The sequence below is a fragment of the Falco peregrinus genome, chromosome 7 (assembly GCF_023634155.1).
Source record: "Falco peregrinus isolate bFalPer1 chromosome 7, bFalPer1.pri, whole genome shotgun sequence".
In the NCBI taxonomy this organism is placed as follows: Eukaryota; Metazoa; Chordata; class Aves; order Falconiformes; family Falconidae; genus Falco; species Falco peregrinus.
The window spans coordinates 56,886,949-56,905,369 of NC_073727.1; the positions used below are offsets into that span (position 1 = coordinate 56,886,949).

At 42.2% G+C, this 18,421-nt stretch overlaps 1 protein-coding gene across 4 annotated transcripts in view; it reads left to right on the top strand.

The window, feature by feature from the left end:
* Positions 1 to 2,204: 2,204 nt before the first annotated feature.
* Positions 2,205 to 18,421, top strand: part of LDAH (lipid droplet associated hydrolase) — a 124,434-nt gene continuing 108,217 nt past the window's right edge. For 2 of the 4 annotated variants that reach the window (XM_055810187.1, XM_055810191.1), the window contains exon 1: positions 2,206 to 2,349. In XM_055810187.1, the coding sequence (XP_055666162.1) occupies positions 2,316 to 2,349 (34 nt within the window). In that variant the 5' untranslated portion in view covers positions 2,206 to 2,315. Of the gene's footprint in view, positions 2,350 to 13,973; positions 14,155 to 18,421 lie in introns of all 4 variants that reach the window. The other 2 variants (XM_055810189.1, XM_055810188.1) reach the window with 2 other exon arrangements.

The following is an 18,421-nucleotide window of genomic DNA, read 5'->3' on the forward strand; positions in this document are numbered from 1 at the left end:
AAATCTGCCTTATCTTTTTGTAAATCCCTGTAAACTTCTAGGAATCCATGACATTTTTAATGAAGTTTAAGACTGCATTAAAATAGTTTTTGTTTTGAAACTGCTGTCTGTTAGCCAAATTTGCTTTCTGCAGGTTTTGCATTAGAAATTACGATGAGGAATCACTCAACTCAAAGTCCATTCAACTTGGTCTTGCAAACCATTGTACAGGCTTTGGGCATTATCTCCCCAACCTCCTTCTCCCATCAGCCTGTCTTCCAACTTCCATCATATTTAGTGCTCTCTATGTAGAAGAATCACGGACTTATGAATAACTTTGTCACACCTTTCAGTAACTTTTGTAGTATTTACTGTACCCTTTCTGAGAGGAAACTGCTAGATCTGCAGATCCCATCCAAGCAGCCAGCACATGACCATCACACAGAGTGAGAAACATGGCATCCATTTCCAAATGGTTACTAGATCTTAATTGATTTTGACCTCTGGAAGCACAAAGTACTGAGATTTCATACAGCATCTGTTGTCACTCCAAAGTCTTGCTCATGAACATCAATCATTTGTTAAGAGCCTTTCATTCCGTCTGAATACTCAGTTTTATCTCATGCGTCAACATGTGTCTATCATTTTACTGCTCTCAGTGGGAATTCAAAAGTCCTTCTGCAACCTGATAATTATTTTTACTAACCTGAACCAACTCAGTATTAACAACAGATTTTACTACTCCACTATCTGCCCCCTTTCCCAGACTATTTATGACTATGTTGAACACTACTGATCTTCATACAAATTCCTGTACAGCCCTACCTGTTATGACACTCCATTTAAAAATATGGTAATTGATTCCTACCTTTTTGTTTCCTATCTTTTCACCAGGTTGCCATCCACTTGAAGGTTGTAACCTTTGTCTCATGACCGCCTTAGAACACTCCTTCTAAGCACCTTAGACAAAAGCTTTTGCTCAAATGCCTCTTGGAAATCCAAGTTCATTACCCAGGCTTGCCTTGGTCAAGCGTGGTCACTTGGCTTCTCCAAAGATTCCCACAGATTTCCGAGGCACAATGTCCATCCATAAAAAAATTATGCTGATGATTCTACAGTGCATTGTATCTATTCCTATTCCACTTGCTTTTGTGTCTGTTATTATTCACACTGATTTGATCAACACAGGCATCAACCTGAGGGGCTCCTCTTGGAGCAGTTCAGGTTTCGGCTACACGCAGCACTCGCCAGCATCCAACACCATCTGTAGCACATGATTACACAGCATGCTCAGCAGTCCGTCTGTTTCATCCCCAAATCCCTCTGCAACTGCTGGATAAACACCGTCTGATCTTGCCAATTTCCTATTAGATTTGTTTTCCTTATACCTTCTACCATGACTGCAAATGGGAACAGCTCCTCCAGTGCTTTTCTTCAAAAAGCAGCATTTCAGCAGGGAAACCTCCCTAAGGTCCTCTTCCACAAGCAGGAGGTTTAGTTTTTTCGTTACAGCCTCACCTTCCCTGAGCTACTTTCACACCTTATTTAGCAGGCATACAGACCCCATGGCAGGATCCTGGTGGGTCCAGAAAGGATTTACTGCTGTATTTTATGTCTTTTGGAATTTGATGTGAAAAATACTTCTTTGGGGTGCCTGCTTTACCGCTCCAGTTATGCCTGGTGTCCAGGTGCCCAGGTCCAGTTTCCTCATTTAGATGCAACTTCAAACACGTTGTAGGCGAGTCTGTGCTTTTGCCAACACTTCCTCTGCCTTTTTTAAGCACCCTGGCTTGTTTTGCTCTTTCAAGGCTATTTTTTTTTCCTTTGCCAGAATTCCCAAAGAAACTGTGAGGTTTGGCCAAGCGTGACTAACAGAACCTGCAGGAGACCCCTAAGCCGTGCGTCTCGGGGGCACTCTGCTACTCTCGCCTCTCCCTAACGGGCGACAGGCAACGGGCGACTGGCGACGGCGCTCGCTCGGCGCCTCGCCTGGGGCTGGGGCTGCGGCGGCCCCACTAGCCACTGGCCACAGCTCCGGCGGGAAGGGCCGCCCTGTCGCCCCAGGGGCCCCGCCGCCAGGCAGGGCAGCGAGGCCCAGGGTGGCTGCCGCGGACCTGCCGCCCCTTCCCTCAGGGGGCTCGCACGGCCGCCGGCCTCGCGGGGCGGGGCGGGGCGGGGCGGGGCTGCCCTCAGCCCACCCCGCGCGGCCCAAGCGGAAGGAGCGGCCCGGCCCAGCCGCCGCCGCCGCCTCCGCCTCCCGCGGCCGCGCCGGCTGCTTCCGCCCGGTTTCGGCAGACGTCGCTGGCGCTGGGCGCTGCCTCGCCGCTGCCGCCGCGATGCTGGGTGTTGGGGAGCCTGCGAGGGGGGAAGGTACGTGTACGTGCCGCAGCGGCGCCGCGGTCTCTCCGCTCCCCGCCGCCTCGGGGCGCCGTGTGGGGCGGGGGCAGCGCGGGGAGGGGGGGGCGCTGCGCCCTCGCCAAGGGCGGGCGGGGGGCTGGGGTGGCGGGGCCGGCCGGGCCCTTCGCGGCAGCCGGGCGGGCCCTCCCTTCTCCTGCCCTCCCTGCCCTGCCTGGCCCTGCCCGGCGGGCGGTGTCGGTCCGGCAGCGGCAAGGCGAGCGGCCGTGCGCCCGGGGCCTGGCCGCGGCGGCTGCCTAACGCCCGGGGCGGCCATGCGCCGCGGCGGCGGGTTTATGGAGCTGTGCGCCCCTACACAGTGTGGGTGATTTCTAGGGGTGAGGCTAAGGATGGGGTAGCACACCCCGTGCGGCAAGCAGTGCTTTGTACGTGCTGCCTTGACTTGTTTTCCCTTGGATTGGGAGGAGACTTGAGGAAGCAAGTCCTAAGCAGTGCCGCCTTTTCCAGGCGGTAACTGCAGTGATGCTACTTGTAACGTTTTTTGTATGTCAGTGCTTGTTCCTGTGGAGCATCTCTTGGAGCTGACCGATGCTCATTATTGAAGCGGCGAGTTATAAAATGGGTGGGAAGAAAAAGTCTGTGGCTTGAAGGGCCTATAAATGAGGAAAATAAGATTGTAAAGTCTTCGAAGTTAAAAGTGGGTTGAGATTTATAGGTGGCAGGAAGTCTGTGCCTTTTAATAGAAGACCCTAACTGGTTTGTGAAAGCGGAGTCCAGCAGGCATACACACCCTTCTTCAGGAACCCTCTATCAGGTTTGCTGTTGGTACTGGTCCCAGAGCATCATCGTTGTTAGTGAATACAGGCTTGAAGGTAGCTGCTGCAAAAGAGCAGAAATGCGTGCACCAGGCAGGAGATGAGTGGCAGGCTCGGGAAGCAGTGTAAGTGCCGGTGTGGGAATGTATGGTTAAAGAAATCGAAGTAATGATGAAGCAGTGTTGAGGCATGGCAGTTGTCAAGCGCTTTCTTACTGGTAACTTTTTTGTTGCATTTGTAAAAATAATTAAATGGCTTCTTTTCTTGCAACTGAAGTATAATATTAAAACCTTCTCATCAGAAGACTTGAATGGCTTGAATGATGTAGGCCCTTATTTCATCTAAGCTGCAGGATACTCCTGGCCCTCTGGGACTTTATGATATCCAGTTAAGGTCTGAGAGTCCATCCGCATGGACCTGTTGCAGAATCTGGATATGAATTTGTTTTGTGTGTCTCTGAGAACAGAAGCCTTCAATTATTAATTAGGATTATTGCTGTTCCCTGTTTTCTTGTGGTGCTTGCTTATGATGTCAGTGAGGGAAGTGGTCACACATTTACAGAATTGGGTGAGCGACATTTAGTATTCACCATCATGGGATTGCTACAAAGATTGTATAAAAGCAATTGAAGACAGTGATTTTTTTCAAGAATCTTTGAAAGTACCCTAAGCAGATGCTCTTGAAAGAGGCAAGGACATAGGATTCTTCTTTATCTAGACCCACTGTGTAAGTATCCACTCAGCCTGCAACAAAGTGCAGCCCAAGAACTTTCTGGAACAGGTGTACTGAAGACTTCAAGTTTCAGTCTTTTCCATCAACTTATCCTTGCCTTTAAGCCACGTGGAGATCTAGTGTTCACAATATCCAGCCTTAGGCAGTTCTGTGGGTCAATTACCCATTAACTCAGGAGGCACCTGTGATGGTTTTAAACACACTTTCTGCTACTTCTGTTTGGTATTTCCTATTTTTAAATTAGTAGAGTCACTGATGCTGTTTATCTGGTTCATGTGATTCACAAAGGCAATTACAATAAATTGTGTATGGGTAAGGGTAAAACAAAACTTCTAATATGACTGATGAGCCAAAGAACAGTAAATTTGACAGGATTTACTCTAAAGCTTCCTAATAGCACTGCTCTTATAGGTTTTTGTGGGTTTTTTTATTGATAGCTTTGATTTTTTTGAAATTACATAGTTGCCATTATCATGATTTATTATAATGAGGGCACCTTGTCTGGGAGGAGGGGTGGCCCCCACTTTGGATGATATCTTGGTTCTATTTACCAAGTATTAGGAGTAGAATTTCAAGGTTTAAGCTTTAGTGGTGGTGTGCATGCATTGTACAGGCAGTGTGCATGCAGGATATGAAGTAGGTTTTGCTTATTTAAATTGAGCATGCTCTTAATACCAATATAACTATGTTTTTTCTGCTCTTGACAAACCACTGTGTAATACTGTGATTTTTCAGTGAAATATTTGACTAAATTTGATTCCAGCATGCACTTTGAGTGATAACATTTAGATGTCCAGTAAAGTTTGTAAACAGCTTACACCAGGGGAAGTAATTCTGATAAAAGAATATTCATAATAGGAAACAAATGTATAACATGAAAGGTCTGAGCTTAACAGAATCTTGAGCTAGAAACAGATTCACGTTTTCATACCGAAATACCAGCCTGAGTACATAGTTGACTAGTGAAATGAACAAGAACACTACTTATTTACCTGGCTAGGCTTGCACAGCCACCTAATGCAGCTGCGCATTGTGTGGCAAGTGCCTTGTTATCATATGTTAGATAATCCTGATGCCAGAACAATGTCTAACCAGAGATGCTACAACTCCAGGTTTGGCAGGATTTCTTTCATCTGCATCCTCATTTCTTTCCTCAGTGTCCTTGCTTCTTCCTGCTGCTGCCAGTAACCATGCTGTTTTTCTGGTTTTTTTCCTTTTTCTGTCTCACCTCCTGCTTCTGTTGAGGTCCTGTTCCTGTTGTCCTTTGTTTAGACAGATCCTTTACTCAAATTATTATTGTTATTTTTTAAATAAAAAAACACCTTTAATGATACAAACTTTTTGTGGAAATCCAACTCCCCAAATTTTACTTCTCAAAAAATTATTGCACTAAATGAAAATAAGTATCAGATGATAACTGAATTATTTTTTGCACCAGTGATGAAGACAGGCTTTGTTTATCTATGTATTTGTATGTAGTCATGTGTTGTCAGGGTTTGGCAGCATTATTTTGATGGGAGGAGCTGGATCCCTGTGCAAAATAGTGATGCCTCACAGATTACTCTTGTTTTGAGGAAGAAGCTATCAGTGTTGCCAACGTGATGAATTGACTTGGATCCTTTTGCTACTAGACCTGTAGCCTGTATGTTAGAGCACTGGCGTGTGCAGGCCTTCCTGCAGCACTGGTTCTGGGAGAAACATTTTGGCTGCTGCACTGCCTTGTCCAGCATGCCTGTTGAACCCTCTGTCCCATCCACCTGATCAGTAGAATGATGAATACCACCATTGCTTCTTACTGGGAAAGACTTGTACTCCAGACCTCATATTAATAGTACAGACAATTCTGTTACTGTAGTGACTCAGAAAGGGATCTAATACTCTCTGGTATCGTTCTGTGTAGTCTCCTGTATACATCTCCTGTTCATTGATTCTTCTGTTCGATTTCACTTGTCCTTCGCACTGAGCTGCATACAGTGTATATGTTTTCATGTCCCTGCTTACACTGCCTTCCTAGCCTGTGTACATTAGTAAATGAATATCAGAATATAGTAAAACCTGCAGTAAATATAAGGAGGATGTGGTAGAGAACTGAGTGGAGAGGAACCTAATGAAGTTCAACAAAGGCAAGTGCAGGGTCCTGCAGCTGGGGAAGAACAGCCCCACGCACCAGCACAGGCTGGGGCTGACCTGCTGGGAGGCAGCTCTGCGGAGAAGGACCTGGGAGCCCTTGTGCACAGCAAGTTGCCCATCAGCCAGCGGTGTGCTCTGGGGGCCAGCAAGCCCATGGGGTCCTGGGGGGCATGAGGAGGAGTGTGGCCAGCAGGTCCAGGGAGGTGATCCTCCCCCTCTGCTCTGCCATGCTGAGGCTGCATCTGGAGTGCTGTGTCCAGTGCTGGGCTCCCAGTTCAAGGGAGACAGGGACAAAGATCATTAGGGGACTGGGGCATCTCCCTGATGAGGAAAGGCTGAGAGAGCTGGGCATCTTTAGCCTGGAGAAGACTGAGAGGGGACCTTATCAATGTCTACCAATATCTTAAGGGTGGGTGTCAAGAGGACGGGGTCAGGCTCTTTTCAGTGGTGCCCAGCAGCAGGACAAGGGGCAACGGGCACAGATTGCAGCACAGGCAGCTCCACCTGAATGTGAGGAGGAACTTCTTTACCTTGGTAGGGTGACAGAGCTCTGGGACAGGCTGCCCAGAGAGGCTGTGGAGTCTCCTCTGGAGGTACTCAAAACCTGCCTGGGTGTGACTGCACAAGCTACTGTAGGTGAACCTGTTTTAGCAGAGGGTTAGACTAGGTGTTCTCCAGAGGTCCCTTCCAATCCTCACTATTCTGTGATGCTACCTCAGACACAAACCTCAAACACTGGTTGAAAGATTACTAGAGGATGTTATGACTAGTAAGTTGGTCTACTGTAAGTAGACAGAATTTTGACTAATTCTTTTATGTCCTTGTTATAAAGCAAGAAAACCAGCAGTAGCTAGAGAGCTAAGTTGAAAGTGAGATTAACAGTTGATGTACGAACACATGCAAATTGAAATAATAAAACGGGATGGAAAGAAAAAGTTTTGAATTCAGTGTGTATGTTATGCTAAGGGAGAACAACTAATGTGGAAATGTGGAATAAACATATCAAAAGGGGTAGTTACGTAGGGAGATTCATTTTGAACAGCACAGCGAAGGATGGAGGAAGCCTGATCAAGGACAGCATGATGCTAATTGGATTGGTGTATGTTCGTGGGGTATTTTTGCTTTGATATCTGTTTCTTGCTGGTATTCATTATGCTCTTTGAGCTTTGCCTTACTTAACAAGAATAAAGAAAGAATATTGCTTTCCATTGAGAGCACCATCTTATTCTCATAGGAGTAGAAAAAGAGTTATTTAACATAAGATGAAATATCAATTGCTTTTTACTGCTTTTGCTTGTTATTACTGCTGCTGAAAGATTGAAGTTTCTTGAAATGCTTAACTTTCATGTGCTGTGGTTTAAATGCATATGTAGGTTACTGCTACTTCAAATTCTTGCATTTTTGTGTTTCATGGAATGCTGTACAGATTACCTGTATGACTTAAATGGTTGCCCAATGGAAATGCGAGGCTTGTAGTTTTGTGATGTAGGAGAAAAAATAAGAGTATAGAACATATGGTTTCAGAGCCAAATAGTTCTTTGACTTTTTTTCCTTTGGAAAGGTGCAAAGTTCTTGTTTTCCCTAAAGATAGCAGGAATCAAAGGGCAAAGAAACATCATCTGTGTTTCATGAGCAAGCATTTTTTCCAGACCCTTAGATCATAAGTAAACCTATTTGCATCTGCATGTTTTCTCTCCCTCAATACCATTTTTAGTTTCTTCTTGTGCATGTGTCCTTGATTATCTGTTCTTTCACTTTTTTTGCAGTGTATTCTGCTATTTCTCCTATTGAAGCAGTATCCTGTTAAAGGTCATTGTCGTCTCTTTGCCCATGCAATTCACATACCTGTTCAATTTTTAAGATGTTCTGTTCTGGGTGGTGATACATGCTTGTAGGGGAATGAAGGCAGTGAGTTGATTGGCATTGATGGCATGCAGCTGTGGCCTTGCCTCAGAGGCAGTGGGTTGACATGGATGATGTGCAGCTGTAGCTTATTCCCACTAAGTGGTTAAATAGCCCAAGGATTGTGGGAGAGGGGGTCAGACGGAGGAGGAATAGTGTTGTCTGACCTCTGGAGGAAGGAGATACAGCACAGACAGTAGAATCTGACCAACAGTAAAGCCTTGTTGCAGCCTACTAGTTTGATTGTGCTGCAACACATGCTTAAGTTTGAAGGCCGCTAATCTTTCTTTCCTCTGTATCCAAAAAAGTGTGATGGGTTCTTGTTCATGAAGTATAACATTCCCACCTCTAACTTTGGTTTTAACCCAGTCTGTGATCATGGTGTTAACATCTCAGTTTTGCCCAGTGGCTCCCAAAATACTGGTGTTCAGCATCATCCACACTGAAATAACAATTAAAGAAATTGCATACTTTGTAGATTATACTGTATTTGTGACAATTTTCTCATGCTATCCATTCCAAATGGGGATTTATTTTCCTTTGATTTTCTAGTGTAGAATTCTTGCTTTTTGCTTGGTTTTCCTGCAGGCAGGTAAGAAAGTTTATTTACAAGATCCTTTTGACATGAGTCCGTTTTTTCTGTGAAATTTGCTGGTCAGAAGACACCTGGCATCGTTTTCTCCCTGGAAACCTTCTTTACGATTGTATTTCATTGTATTTCAGCCACAGCTTTCTGTATTCTCTAACATAGATATTCTGTCGTTACTTGACTGAGGTTTTGCTAACTTTTCAGTCTAATCTCAGAATATGTATTTAAAGTATGTTTATTATACGCACCTGTTATTTATGCCCACCACCTTCTGTTTATTCATCTGTGAGATTTCAGTTTTAAACTTCCCAAGATTTTCCTCTGGGTCCAATACTTCAATATTTGGAGGGAAAGCTGTCTTTCAAAGCTAATTCATTTGTCCAGTATTGCTTGAAAGTGTGTGCAAATGAACAAATTTTTCTTCCATTGGGAATAATCTGTTTCCCAAAATTCTATTTTCTGTTCTAGAAAATACACCATATTACACCAAATTAAACCATGCTATTTGTTTTCATGCAAATGAAGCCATCATTACTTCCTTCAGTGTGCTTGTTTCTTTAAGCAACAGATTTCTTATTTGTTTCTTTTCAGGTCATCAACATTATTAGCTTTATCTCAGGCTTGCATATTAACTGGAAAATGTGGGAGTTGCTAGGAGTATGGCTACCGCTTTCTTGTAATTTGTGGGATTCCCGACCTTGATAATACTTACGAAGTTACTTCAAGAAAAATCAAAACAAAACCAACTTGCACTCTTTTGGTCTCATTTTCATGTTGGTAGCTCTGAACAGTTCACCAACAGTTTGTGATGCTTTAGCTCTTTTGAAAAAGTGAAAATTACCATCTGGATGTGGTTAAATAGATTGATAGGACATGATATGTAGGACCTCATCCACTGTATGCTGAAACGTGTTTGATAAAACATATTCCACTTTTAGAATGTCATGTTTTTTTTTTCTTTTGAGTATATTTATACTTGCTGGTGTTACATGAAGCCTTGGGGAACCCTCAGCCATACTGGGGTAGCTTCTTGGGATTTGCTTATGCTTGCTCTGACTCCAGGGCTACATGTTTTTAACGGAGCGTTAAAGTTGCAATGACAAATGGAGGACCTTTTGATCTACCTAGTAACAAGGGACATGGACTCTGCTATTTGAGCACTGGGCAAGCATAACTGGGTGTTTGAGCTTTGCTAAAAGAGCATCAGCACAAACAAAAACTGGGTCTGTGATTGCCAAAGAAGAAAAAATTGACCAGACATAAAACTTTGTGTCTTGTTGCCAGAACTGCAATGAAACGTTGGATCTTCTTGCTGACTATGTTGAGTGCAGCAGACCGACAGCTGGTGCTTTCAAGCTTGGGACTGCTTTCATAGAGGTTGCCATTGTGACCAGTTCCCTTGGAAGTCTTTCATTTGCTGTTTCATCCTCTTGACAGTAGTGTGGAAATAAAGACCAAGAGAGTGCTGCAGTAGTTTTATTATGGTAATTAAGTAGAGCTCCATATTTATTTTTTTAGTCATTAGTACATGCTGAAGTTTTTAAAGCCAAAACTCCGAGAGATGTAGAGATTGGTTAAAAGTTATGGTGGGCCTTCCTAATCCATTTCCTTAGGGTTTTGGTGACTCTCTCTGTTGAATAATTTTGTACCAGACCAATACAGACATGTATCATTGTGGGAACCGAAAGCGTTTTCGGATTTCTTGATTCCTTACCCCCAAAACTCTTTAATGTTGTCATACCACAGCAAAACACCTTGTTGGAACATCTGTTCCTGTTTTGAATCCACAAAATCTGGACCTTTCCAAGATAACACTTTTTTTTTTATTGAGTCCTATGCTGCTTTGCTGAAAAGCTGTCTCAGTAGATGGTTTTATAATGCTTGGCACTGATAAGGGACCACTTGTCCAGTACAAAATTGATACCCAGAAGTTATTTTCCCTGCTTTCCTTCCACCAGGACAGTATGTGCTTTCCTGGTGATTGCTACAAGGTAACAAGTAGTAACAAAATCCAAATTTTGTGATGATGCTGTATATCCAGTTCTTAAAACTAGATTTCTTCCTACTTGGGTCTATACACAGTCCCCTGTGTGGTGTCTGTAAAAGGTTTGGAAAGGAAAACTAATTCAAGTTTCCATTCTGCATTTTAGGTTTTTATCATTGCAGCTCTAAGCATGAGTAAGCTGTACCCCATTTCCACACATTTCACAGATATTTTTGCACAGTCATTGGTGCAATTCTTTAAGCTCTCTTACTGCTTGAGGGAGGGGCATGGGGGGAATGACAGAGGAGCAAAACAAATTGAAAGTATCAGGTTGCTAAGTCATTAGGTGAAAATAAGGCTTTCTAGTTACTTCAGTTGTTTTAGACAAAAACATCTTGCTGCTCTGAACTGCCTTAGGTATACATGTTTGGATTTTATTGTGTTATTTCATATGAATAGATTGCTTTGTTTGTGTCCATAGTGTTAACTTTTTAGCTTTGCTCATTTTTAAAAACCTAACAGTTTTTATTTACTAATTCAGAACTAGTGTGGAAGGGACTATAGCAGGTCTTTGCCATCATATGACTTTGACAGAGACCTGTACTGTAAAGTACAGTGAAGAAATGTTCCAGTTTTATGTACTTCTGGCTGCTGCTGCTTTTCTTATACACAATTGGTCAAGATTTGTGACTGATGGCACAAAAGCTTGCGAAGTCTTTGACCTGTGTTTGCTGTAGAAAATCTGGCATGCTCTGTTTGTTTGTAGTTTGTCCAGAGGAATCCTTGATGAGATCCAAGCACCCTGTGTTCCCCTCTTCCTCCCCTTGTTCATCTTTGCAGGTTTTCTATCAGATTGGTCAGTCTGTCCCTCCTGCTTCTTGTTCTTAGCTATGAGCATGCTAGTTCCAGTCTACAAATCAAAGAGCATACGTCAGATCTGGATAATTATCTTCTGGGGATAATGTTGCAAAAATTGTTAGAACCTTAGCATAGCAGGCAGCTAAAGGAATCTTGCTTTCTGTTTTTCCAGTTATTCTTTTGCATTGAATATTGCAATTTTGAGTATTGGTATTGAATTCAATCACATTAACGCTAACCTGATTGGTGAGCCATTTTTTTAAGCTGGTACAGCTAATCCATGGAATAAATCTCCTTCAGTATCATATGTTTTTTGGGGGCTGACCTATTTTAGATTCTTTTTCTCTGACCTATGTACTTGGTCATTGTCATCCACTGTATTTATGAAGCCCTCTGCATTTGGTGAGGTACCAGAAAAATTGTCCGAGACCCTAGTTGCACCTCATGCTTTATCTTTTTCCAGTGTTTTAGGGCCACAACAATTGTAAACTGTTGATTTATAGAAAACTGGAGAAAATTTAGTCCATCCTTCTGTTCAGACCAAAATTATTTTGTCCAGCAGAGTCTTAAAACCCTTCAACAAAAGAGGTTCCACTGCCTTCCTGGCAATCTTCCATTGCCTTCCTAGCAATTTTTTTTTTTTTTTTAAATGTCAGGACTGTCCAGGCACAACTTGTGGCTTTTGCCTCTTGTTTTACGATCTGCCGTTGCAAAGAAAAGTTTGGTTGTGCTGTCTTTGCAGATCTCTTTCAAATAGCTCAAGGTGCTATTTAATTACAGCTTGTCCTCTTCTTGGCAAAGCACAGTTCATGAAGCTTTTCCTTAGAGGTCATGTGCCCTAGGCTGCTCACCCTCTGGGTAGTCATCTACTTGACCCTCCCAAGTTTCCTTGTGTCCTTCTTGACCTTGTGGGGTGAACAAAACTGGGTCCAGTATTGCAGGTATGTATGTTCTCACTACTGCTGAATAGAAGAGTAACTTCCCTCAATCTTTTGGCAGCACTTCTTGAATTTATTTCGGTCTGACGCGTATTTGCCTTACTGTGTGGAGAGTGCATTGTTGTCTTTCGGTTTGGCATCCATCGTGATAAACCTGTCTTTTTCAGCAGGGCTGTTACTCAGCCAGTTACTTCTGAGCTGCTTCTGAAGCATGGTTTCTGCTCCAGGTGCAGACTTCTGTGCTCTCCACTGCTGAGCATCATAAGGGATTTGTTGGCCTAGTCCTTAAGGTTCTTAAGGAAACAACCCTCTGAATTGAAGCTCTGCTCTGGCTGTATCCACCATGCCAGACAATTTAGCATTATTTGCATTTTTTGTCTCATCCAAGTTTCTGATGAAAATGTTGAGCATTATAGGCTCCAGTGCTGACCCAAGATTACTTGACTTGTTTGACATTCAGATGACAGCTAGTAGTTGACTATCTCTTAAGCTTGTTCAGTTACTTTTCAAACTATGTGGGTCAGTTTATTCACCCTGTGTTTCCTTAGCCTGGAAAGGAGAATGCAATGGGAGACAGTGCCAGATGTCTTAAAAAGGCAATGTGTATTGCATCTATGTCTCTTCCTTCCATCTTGTAGCCAGGTGTTTCATCATTGAAGGCAATCACATTGCTTGAGCATAATTTGCCATTGGGAAGCTGGTTTCCTGTTCTGGATTAACATCTTTTCCTTTATTTGATTAGAAGATATGCTGCTGTGAATTTTTTTTATTTTTTTTTTTTTTTCCTGAGGACTCAGCTGAGACAAATCAGCTTATAGTGCCTTGGGAGCTCCTCCTTACCTTTCTTGATTGAAAATGGCAGTGGTTTTAGGTACTTCCCCCCCCCCCCCCTGTCTCCACCCACCTGCCCTGGCCTAGCCATCAAGAGCTCCCCTGGTTTAATGAGTCTTTATTAAGCAGCAGCCTTGCAATTGCATCAACAAATCCTTTTGGCACTTTCTAGTTTATCTATTCTAGTCTTATGAATTTGCATACATCCAACTTCTGTAGGTCATCCCTAAGCTGTAGTCCAGCCCCTTTCTCAAACAGGACAAAGCAGGTGGGGTTGCTGAATGCATTGTCCACTCAAGCACTGAGTATCACCAAGGTTGGAGATTCTATGGCCTCTCTGAGCAACTTATTTCATTACTTAATAATCCTCTTTGTATGTGTGGGGAAACTTACTTGTCACTGGAATTTCCTTTGTTGCAACTGTTGACTCTTGGTCCTAGTCCTTTGGACATAAATCACGTGATTCAGTGTTCATATAATCAAATGGATTCTCTTCAATATGTTGATGTCTTGCTTGTGCTGAGGAGTCCAAAACCGGACAGTGCCCTCCAGATGGAGTCTCTCCAGTGCCAAGCACAGGCAGATAATGGTGTCCCGAAACTTGCTGGCTACTCCTGCTAACGTAGGCTTGTATACACTTGGCGTTCATGGTTGCAAGGGCATGCTACTGACTCATTTCCAACTTGCTATCCAGTAGTGTCTTTTTTGCAAGGCCAGCTTCCTAGCCTTCAAGTCCCCAGCCTTAAGTTCTCAAGGTTGTTACAACACAGTAACCAATGTGTTGCTGCATTGGGTTACTGAACTCTAGGTGCAGGACTTCTCACTTGCCCTTGGATTTCATGTGGTTCCTGTTTTTCCAGCTTGTCAAGGTCCATTTGGATAGCAGCCCAGCCCACCAGTGTTTCAGTTGATGTCTTACTCCCCTCTGAAACTGGTATTATGCACGAACCATCTGAGAGTGCGTACTGTCCCATTGTCCAGGTTTTTAATGAAGACATTGAACAGTACTGGCCCAATACTGATCCTTGAAGGACATTGCTGGTAAGTTAGCGGGGGTTTTTGTGTTCTGGTTTTTGTGTGTGAATGGAAAAAGAAAAAACCCAAACATCTTCCTTTTTTCCCCCCTAAGAGCACCTTATAGTCCCCTTAGTCCACATCTCGCCAGTTTAAGAATAAGAATACTATGGGAGATGCTGTAAAAAGCCTTGCTGGAGAAGTGAAGCTAAACAGCAGTTAGTGTTCTCACCTCATCCACTGAGCCATTCATCTAATCGGAGAAGGCAGTGAGGTTATTCGAGCATGATGTGCCCTCACTAGATCCATGCAAGGTGTGCTCCAGGTTGCTTTCATGTGCTTGGGTACAACTTCGCAGGGGATTTTCTGTGGTGTAGACTTCTGAGAACTGAGATGAGGCTGACTGGCCTTGCACACTTCATCTTGAACACGGTTCACGATGGTTGCCTTTTTGTGGTTTTCAGGCGCTTCCCCTCAGTTACTGTGACATACCAAAAAGGACAGAGAGTGACCTCACAGTAACCCTGCATGGGCACCGTGGGATGTATTTCTTACGGCTTTGTGGAATATCATATGTTAAATCTGCTTCAGTGATCCTTTCTCACTGTTTCATGCAGCTTACCTTTTTCCTTTGATTACCATTGCATCTCTTGCTTCAGCATCATTTTTTCAGATCAGGTACACCAACCTGTTTGTCCTGTCCTGTGACTGGGTATTTTGTAGGCTAGGTATCAGTCAACTTACTCTGGTTACATTATGTGGTGCTAGACTGAGTTTGTCTTTCATTAAACACTGTTTTGGATGCAGATCACAGATTTTGTTATTCCCAAGTTATCTTTCAAATAAAATGTCAAGCCCAAGTAATAGTGTAGGATGGAGCCATTAATATGCTGTCAGGACAGTTGTGTAAATAATTAAGCACAATGTGTGTAAAGGAAACGGGTTTACTGTCAGCATTTTACTTTGGCGTCAGTTGAATCAAAGATGGATATGAAGAGATCTAGTCATATGGCAGAAGTAATCTGCTGTTTGTGGCTAACAATTTCCAAATATTCTTATCTGAAACAATGACAGGTAGGTGGAGTGCGGATCGGTAGTAAGACACCTAAATACACATTTCGGTTTGTAAGTGCAAGTGTACATCTAAGTTCTCATTGTAGGCTTTGCTAGCTGGGGGATGGTTTGTCTCATCCTGAGGTAGAAACCTAGTGGCTGTTCCCATGGTTCTTCACCGATCAGTCCATATACTGTCATGCAGATCTTTGCATTTTGCAATTTGCTTTCGGGCAGACACCTACATTAAGGGTGTGTTAATCTAGTGCTAAAGCCCTACCCTTTAAGTCAAAGCAGATTTATGTATCCTAGCAGAAGTTTTGTTACTAGATTAAGTACTGTTGACAGAAGCTGTCTTTTCTTATAGTGTTTTTCCATGTATGTTTAGAGAGTTTATGGGCAGGGGCTGGAGAGAAGAAAGAAAATACTGCATTGGGATGCAGTTAGTCCTCATTTCCTACATAGTTACATCTTTCTTTCGCTCAATTATTTTCCTCTGTGATGACTACTATGAAACTCCCACCAGTCAGGTTTGTGGTTATGTCCTCTCAGCTTTCTTAAAGCTGCGGTGCAAACTGTGCCCTCTCTGCCAGCTGCCTAAGCTGGAAGGAGTCTAATCTCTAAAGACCTCTGTCCATTAAATGTGTTTTGAAATAGATAGGTTGTTTTAAGAGATTTCTAGGGGAAACAGGCAATTCATGCCAAAGATAGATGCCTATAATGGAGATGCTGTTCTTCAAAGCTTCATTTCTGAAGAGGAAAGGAGATCCAGAGGGTATTTTTGGGTACTGCTGATTTAATCTTAAAACAGGTCCGAGTAATATACTAGGAATTTATCTGTCTTCTCTCTGGTTTTCTATTCAATCGATTTCTGTAACTAAAGGGCATAAAGTTACACATTAAAATCCTAAAAATAAATAAACAAAAATCCCTCAGGTATTATGTAGAGTTAATCCTAGGAAACCTTTTGGGATTGTCTCAGGTGGGCAGTTTTTCAGAAAACCTTTTCTCTAGTGTGCGGTCTTGTTTTAGGTACTGCAGCAGTGTGCATACTAGAAATTAGAAGTGAAGTTAAAAACTGGACCAAAGCTACTGCAAGAGTCTGTGTGAACCTGAAAAGCCTGCCATTCCAGTCCAAAACATATTGCTGAGCTTCTTTTTTATTGTTGCTTGCTTTATGACCTTATGTTGCAAATGCTGTTTGAGAGTGAAGAGTTGTCAGTGGGATTTCCGTTTGGAGATGTCCAGTGAAATCAATTCAAAATGAAACTTTACAACTGATTTTAAAGTTTATGATCAGAAATTTTGTATAAAATCTACTTTCTTGGATAAGGACTTGTAACTTTTGCTTTTTGGCTTGTAAACACCTCAGAAAAGGGATGACAAGGTTACTGTTTAGTTGCTGATGTAACTGGATCCACTTTGAATAGTGTAGCAATAAAAGCAGGAATAATGCATTTAAAAATATACCTTATTATAGTTGAACAAAATTAATTTTTATTGTTCAACAAAATATGCCTCAATTACTTATGTTCCAGCCACTCTAAGTTAAAGATGACAACATGGTGAATAATGAAGTAGTAAAGATGTCTCCTTTGGCATTAAATGAACTTTTTTATTTGGGGGGGGGAGGGGAAGTTGGGGGGGAAGGGGGGACAGAGGGAAGTTTCATCCAGAGACTTGTGCTGTAGTTTAAAGTATTAAGCAACGCTTCTTCCTTCCCTTCAGTAGCATTTTCTGTTTGTATTCTACTCATTTTTTTCATGGTGGTACTTGTTAATTCAAAATAAAACATATCTCTTCTGCATTGCCTGTTGTTTAACTTAACCTTTCAAAATTTCAGATTAAAACTGGGGGAAGTAAGGAAATGTTGCTTCTACAAGTGTACTTTTAAAATGTAGTCAGGTGTCATTATCTACAGTTTCATTTGGATCAGTTCCTTTCAAATTGTGTAACACTGAGAATTTTGTGGTGACAGTGAAGGTAATGCCTTCCACCTCATGGTCCTGCAAAGTTTGTAGATCGTAGGTGTCAGTTTACACACCTAAAATGTCACAAACTGACTAGGAAATAGAATTTGGATACTTGTACACAAAAATGAATGGCCCTTTTTCACTAAGCAAAAACATTTGAAAGGCCTAATGTTATCCTTAACTAGATATTTTTGATGTTTTAAAGGTCATGGTGGTATGCAGCAATATCCAGTTTCATTGTAATGGGTTTTTGGTTGTTGTATCTTCTTTGACCATAGTCTCATTTTGTTTGAATTTATCCTAATTCCATGTGCTGATGGATTACTGCTATATAAGTTATATATGAAATAGTGGCTTTTGAACTCAAGAAGGATCATCAGCTGAAATAGCATTAAAGGTGGCTGTACTTTTGTCTGTTAATTTCAAAATGAAGCCTACCAAAAAGTTTTCCTGCACTGGCTGCGTGTGAAGTCTTTGAGAGTTCCTTTTGGGAATTGCTAGCCTATAATCTTGGGATTTTTTGTGTACTTTCTAATTACAATTTTTTCATTGTATATACTAGGTAGAGACACTAAGGTCTGATATTTTAGGTTATTTATTAGACTTAATCTTTGGGGTTTTTTCCTGGTGTGAATTGAATTACAATGTAATTAGATTGGATACAGTTAAATTGGACAGCCTTTCCCATTATACCTAGTCATGTATTGGATAAAGAATGCATAGTCATTCCTGTAATAGTTCAACAAGTTTTTCAAGTCTAAGCCATAGCTGTTGCTTCAGAAGCCTGAAATGTGGTTCTTAAAAGATTAGAAATACTCTGTAGAGCTGAAATAGCCCTTGAAGTTGACATAGACAGCTTTGTGGACTGATCTCTGTTCTAAGTGATGCTCGTGTGTGATACTGTTCCAACAAGGGCAGGCTTCCTGTCCTGCATTTGGTAACTGCACTTGTTGTTGCAAATGGTAGAATGGTTATTTTGGCAGATGCTTGTCTATGTTGTTGTTCATCTTGATGACATTCTAATTCATAAGTAGTCACTTGATGAAGTAGCTTTTTTACTGAAGGAAACATATGGGAGTTTGGTCAGTCAGCCAGTTTCAGCATGATAGCCTAATAAGGTTTCCATATGTGATAAATACATGAACTGATGAACATGCCTTTATTTGGCGGCATAGTTTTATTTTCCATCACTGCATGCAGGTAACCAGGTAATCTAAAAAAATTTACAAAGGTGAATGTAAATATTTGCCTGAATTCATCAAAACTTG